A 5,731-nucleotide genomic window follows, 5' to 3' on the forward strand; every position below is an offset into this window, starting at 1 on the left:
AGGTGTCTATTGCTCCCTTCAGTGTTGTCATTGTCAGTGTTTGTCTCATATATTTTGGAGCACTCTGGCTAGGTGTATAAATATTTATGATTGCTATGTTTTCATTAATGCACAGTGTCCATCTTTGTATCTTTTAATGCTTTACATTGTAAGTCTAACTTTTGGATATTACTTTAGCTACTCCTGTTCTTTTCTGATTGTTGTTTGCAAGAAATATCTTTTTCCAACCTTTCACTCTCAACCTATTTTTGCCCTTGTGTCTAAAATGAGTCTTGTGTAGACAGCATATAGTTCGTTCCTGTTTTTTAATCCATTCTGCCACTTCTGTGACTTTTGATTTGGGAGTTTAATCCATTAACATTTAGTGTTATTACTGTAAAGGCGGTACTTCCTTTTACCATTTTGCCTTTTGGATTTCATATGTCATATCTACTTTTTACTCATATGGGTTTTTATTAACAACTTCAAATCCCTGGAAGACTGATCCTGATGTTGACCATTGTTTCAATACCCTGGGTAAAGCCATTGTGGAGGGGACTTAATGACTGTATTTCCTCAGAATTTGGAGGATAATTAGCTGAAAGGGTGCATTTCCTAGACAGGGCAAGAAATTTAGCTTTGTGGAGCCATGGAAGAAGCTCTTGGCATGCTCCTGATCACCTTCCAGGGCACTTTGGAGGTATTCTGTGCCCCATTACTGGTTCCTAGAACTATGTTAGTTGAGATAAACTGACTTTGGAAAGTCCTGTCCTGCATGCCTTACCCCCCAGAATTTGCCTTGCAGCCAAAGTTATGTTGAGACAATGAAAGACATATAAGAATCTAAAATGGCAGATAAGGTGGGACAAAACCTTGTTGGCTTCAAGCAGCCAGGAATGGGAAGTATATCATCTAGGAAACAGAGGGAACAGCAAAACTTTTGTACATAGGGAAACTCCACAACATGTAATAAGCAAAGGTAAAGAAAAGATACCGGCCCAGAAAGACAGGGAAAACCCTGCACATTACATTTGCCTTGGGGAGACATTCTTGGTAAGAGTGCTGAAGTACAAGGAAATCTTTGTCTTTATGCAATCAAAAAAGAGTCATCTGTGATAGTTTTCTTGACTGGGAGGAAGGAAAAGAGATTAAAACTCGATTGAAGGAGCTTTATTGTGAGGCTATGCATATGTGGGCTGAAGCCTAAGATGGCAACAGCCATGAGCAGAAGAAGAGGCACAGTTTATATCTGATGGTTGGTGTGGGTAGGGAAAGGGAGGTGGTGGACTTTCATTGCCTAGCTTGGGCACTAGGAATTGACAGGGTAAGTAGGGAGTTATCATAAGCTTGAGCTTGCCAGGGTTGTAACTACCAGAGTGGGTGATGTTGGATAAGGGAAGCTATTGCAAGAATGCAGCTGCCAGAGGGCAGATACAAGGACCATCATGGGACTGCCACATGAGTGGGGGCAGGTTTGGTTTTGCAAGGAGCCTCCTGGAAGTTATTGGGTGAGGGTAGATTCTTGGAATGTTCTTGGTGGGGGTTAACCTAACATTCCAGACGTTTCTTTTTAATTTTCTGGGGATACTGAAGCTCAAAGGTCAGTCTTCTAAACATGCTTCTGGCTGCTGCTGGTGGTGGGATGTAGAGGTATTCTTATATATCATCACAGAGCAGAGGCTGGTATTGTTTTTTTTTTTTTTTTTTTGCTGGAGGGGCAGCATGTTGCCAAGAGCTTGATATGTCATTGCTTTGACAGTTCTGTGAATAAAGCTGGTTAAGAATTTTAAGAGGCAGGGTCCCAAAAGTGAGAAGTAGTATAATTATGAGAGGGGTTGCTTGAAGAATCATTTGGTTTTAAGAGTCCCACTCATAGGAGATATTTAACAATGGGTTTGATTCCTCAGAGGGCTTTGGGCGTATTGGATATTGCGATAAGCAGAAAAGGAGGTGGAGTAGTTAATTGAAAAGGTTGTATTGCTGGAAGACAGAAGGAAGTTTGTGATGCAATTTGTGGAGAAAGAATGAGTATTTGGGCTTTTTCAATCATTGTAGAAATGAGAGAGGCTGAATTATATTTTAGGGATTTCAGATATTCCTCTCTGTCTACTCCATTATTCCAGAAAGCAAAAAAGGAATATGATTCAGTAATTTAAATGATCCCTTAAGCCCTAATTTCTTAGTTACAATTCCTCCTTTTCATTTGATAATTATCTTTCAATCTTGAGGGATCTCTGGATGATGACTCTTTAACTGCTACAAAGCATTGTATCAAGGGGCAAAGGGATGATAATAATGAAACTGGTCATCATTCTTGGAGAGTCTGGTATCTCTTGGCTTCAGAGCACTTCTGACATTGGAACAATCTGGAGATTTTAAGTCCCTGAAAAGCAAACTTAATAAGTGAAATGTTATCGAGCATAGGATATTTTTCAGGGTTTCTAAGAAAACTGTTGGTTGGGGTTTGCCATGTTATGGCAGTTTGCAATATCTGGCTGAAATTTGTGTAAGAATAACTTCAAGAATGACCTCTTGACTCAATTTGACATCTCTTAGCCATTGGAACTCTATTTCTTTTCCCCACTTCTGGTCAACTAATCCATGATGCCAGGAGCCAGGTTCATCTTTGGACTTTATGTCCCATAATGCCAGTGACAGTTATATCTCATGATGCCGGGATCAGTTGTGTTCCATAATGCCAGGGTCAGGGTTACACCTCTGGAAATTATGTTCCACATGGGTGTAATGTCAGAGTTTGCCTTAGAGAGAGACCATATTTGAGCAACAGCAGAGATTTTCTGGAGATAACTCTCAGACACTAATCCTAAGTAGATTCAGTTTGCTATTACAGAACTAACTTTTATTGGGACAAGCATCATGATTGAGGCCTTGGCTATTAAATTGAGAGCCCCTATTGTTTAAGAAAATGTCAGAAATTCCCCAGGTTGGGAAGTTTAATACTTCTATTTCCCCAATCTCTGAAGGAACTTTGTAACCACTCTTCCATTTTCTGTCCAAAATACTCACAATGCCTTGTGATATAAAATTGATTTTGTTGGAATATTAAGATTTTATTTCTCATTCCATGTTTCATATCAAATAAAGCTGAATTAGGTTGTGTTCTAGTTTGCTAGATGCCAGAACATAATATACCAGAGACAGGATAGCTTCTAAAAAAAGGGGAATTTAATAAGTTGCTAGTTTACAGTTCTAAGGCTGAGAAAATGTCCCAATGAAGACAAGTCTGTAGAAATGTCCAATCAAAGGCATCCACGGAAAGATACCTTGGTTTAAGAAGGCCAAAGAAGTTCATGGTTTCTTTCTCAAGTGGAAGGGCACATGGCAAAAACAGTCAGAGTTTCTCTCTCAGCTGGAAGGGCACATGGTGAATACAGCATCATTTGCTAGCTTTCTCTCCTGGCTTCTGATTTCATGACACAGAATTGGGTCAAAGACATCTGATACTGATAAAACTGATTAACCCTTTCCTTTAGGGCCGGTATGTGATAAAGATGTGTTGCCATCTAAGGAAGATGGGAACAGGAGAAGCCTAGGGGGCAGTTTTACATGTCAGGGTTCTCTGAGCAATTATAAAGACAGCCTCTTAGGAATGAACTCTGCTTCTGTGTCTACAAATTTATTATGTGCTCATCATGAGCTGCCATGCCAATTCAACACAACCATTTTGTTTCAACAAATCAACTGTTCTCTGCAAAGCAACACCAATTTGATCAGCAGCCAAAGCTGAAGATGATTTCACTAAAACAGTGATAACTAGTTTATCACTATATTATCTATAAGAATGTTTTTCAGAAAATGGCTATGGGGCAGTACAGGATGGAAGAATGACATTTAATGTTTATGACCAGGGAGGAGTTTCCCTAGGGATGTCTTGACCTCCTTGTTTCTCAGTAGGTTTAGGGTGGTGCTCACAGCTGTGTACAGCACTCCAGCCAGTTTGTTTTTCTCAGGGCTGTAGCTTAAGGCTGGAATGATGTAGGCACAGACCACAGCTGAGTAGTAGACAGAGATCACGATGAGGTGGGAGGAGCAGGTGGAGAAGGCCCTCTGCTTGCCCTCGGCTGAGCAGATGCATAGGATGCTGGCAATGATGAAGCCATGGGACATGAGGGTGAGCAGGAAGTTGGTGCATTCATAGAAGGCCTTGGCCAAGAGGGTCATGATGCTGTTTATATAGGTGGGACTGCAGGAGAGCAGCAACAGTGGAGGGATCTTACAGAAGAAGTGAGTGATTACGTTGGAGCCACAGAAGGACAGTTGTGCCATCAGACCAGTGTGGACTGAGTCATTCAGGGCACAGCTGATCCAAACTCCCACAGCCAGCACCAGGCAGAGCCACAGGCTCATCAGGGTCCCATAATGCAGTGGCTGGCAGATGGTCACATAACTGTCATAGGCCATGACTGTGAGAAGAAGCAGCTCAGAAGATCCAGACCAGGCAAGGAATAAGAGCTGGGCCTTGCACCTCTCAAATGAGATGATATTTTCCTTCCAGGCCAAGTCTGTTAGTGCCTTGGGAATTGCAGAAGAAGTGCAGATGATGTCCATGGTGGCCAGGTTGAACAGGAAAAAGTACATGGGGCTGTGGAGACAAGAGCTGCAGGTGATGATGGTGATGATCAGAGTATTTCCCACAAGGGCCATGGTGTAGAGGAAGAAAAAGTAGCTGAGCAGGGGCAGCCACAGTTGTGGGTGCTCTGAGAACCCCTGCAGCATGAACTCTGTCACCAATGTCTGGTTGGACTTCCCTACCTGGCCAGACATGACTCCTGGGTACTACACCACATGGTCATCAGTTCTGGCCCCTTCTTCCAGATACTCTGCAGAGGTGGCAGTGTGTTTCAGGCTCATCTTTCCTTCTGTGTCTATTTTAACCCACCCTGCTCTTGGAAAGGGAAGGAGTCAGGATGTTTAATTGCCGAATACCCACTTATTTCATCAAACCCAATGTTCTTCTGAAAATCACATATCCTTCATTGACTTTTAATTTCACTTTCTCCTTGAAATCTTTTCAACCTAGATTTGTGTTCTGGGTCCACCAGCCCTCACCCTAACCTTCCTCTTCAGTGAGGCCAAGGAGAACATGACTTGCAGAGGACTGTCTGTCCCTCCTCTCTCTCTGTTCCATCCTTGTGCTGCCGTTTACTGGCATGGCCATGGGGACCCTGCTTTTGCCTCTTTCTCTCACAGCAAGAACTCTCTTTAATGGGTCATCTCTGAGTCTCTATCATCTGAAATAATGCTGAATCTCAAGCCCCTTCTTCAGTAGCTGCCCTTTACATCTGATTTGGGTCTTGGCTCTTCTTGCCTCTCCTTCTTTGTGCATGATTCCTCACAGCTGGTCTTTAGGCATTTTCTTAACTCTCCAGTCTCTTGGTCCATCCACCCACTGTGGTGGCTGGTTCTGCCCACACTCTAACATTTTCAGATATCACTCCCTATGGTCTCCCTACCAAACGCCAGACCTGTGAATCCAAAATACTACTGTGTGTTCACTGACTTGATGAACTACAGGCTCTAGAAACTTCTACTTACTGACATTGCCCCTAATTTGTCCCTCTTGGGCTTTTTCTCTGAGTGCAAGTATCTCATCCACCTGCGCCCTGAGCCACCCAAGTCTCAGGTGTAGCTTCTTGGAAGCACAATTTCACCTCTCTGGCTCAATGCCATGTCTTTAGCTCCTGCCCATGGTAGGCACTGAAGAGATGTTTGTTCAATGCAAAAATGTTAA

General features: G+C 42.6%; 1 protein-coding gene across 1 annotated transcript; it reads right to left on the reverse strand.

The window, feature by feature from the left end:
- Nucleotides 1-3,831: 3,831 nt before the first annotated feature.
- On the reverse strand, nucleotides 3,832-4,764 carry LOC143683021 (olfactory receptor 13A1-like). Its single transcript, XM_077159349.1, has one exon. It carries the CDS (start codon nucleotides 4,762-4,764, stop codon nucleotides 3,832-3,834), a length of 933 nt encoding a protein of 310 aa, XP_077015464.1.
- Nucleotides 4,765-5,731: the final 967 nt, after the last annotated feature.

The sequence above is a fragment of the Tamandua tetradactyla genome, chromosome 5, assembly GCF_023851605.1.
Source record: "Tamandua tetradactyla isolate mTamTet1 chromosome 5, mTamTet1.pri, whole genome shotgun sequence".
In the NCBI taxonomy this organism is placed as follows: domain Eukaryota; kingdom Metazoa; phylum Chordata; class Mammalia; order Pilosa; family Myrmecophagidae; genus Tamandua; species Tamandua tetradactyla.

Coding starts and splice junctions, on each gene's coding strand:
- LOC143683021 (XM_077159349.1), bottom strand. CDS start 4,764: ATGTCTGGCCAGGTAGGGAAGTCCAACCAGACATTGGTGACAGAGTTC.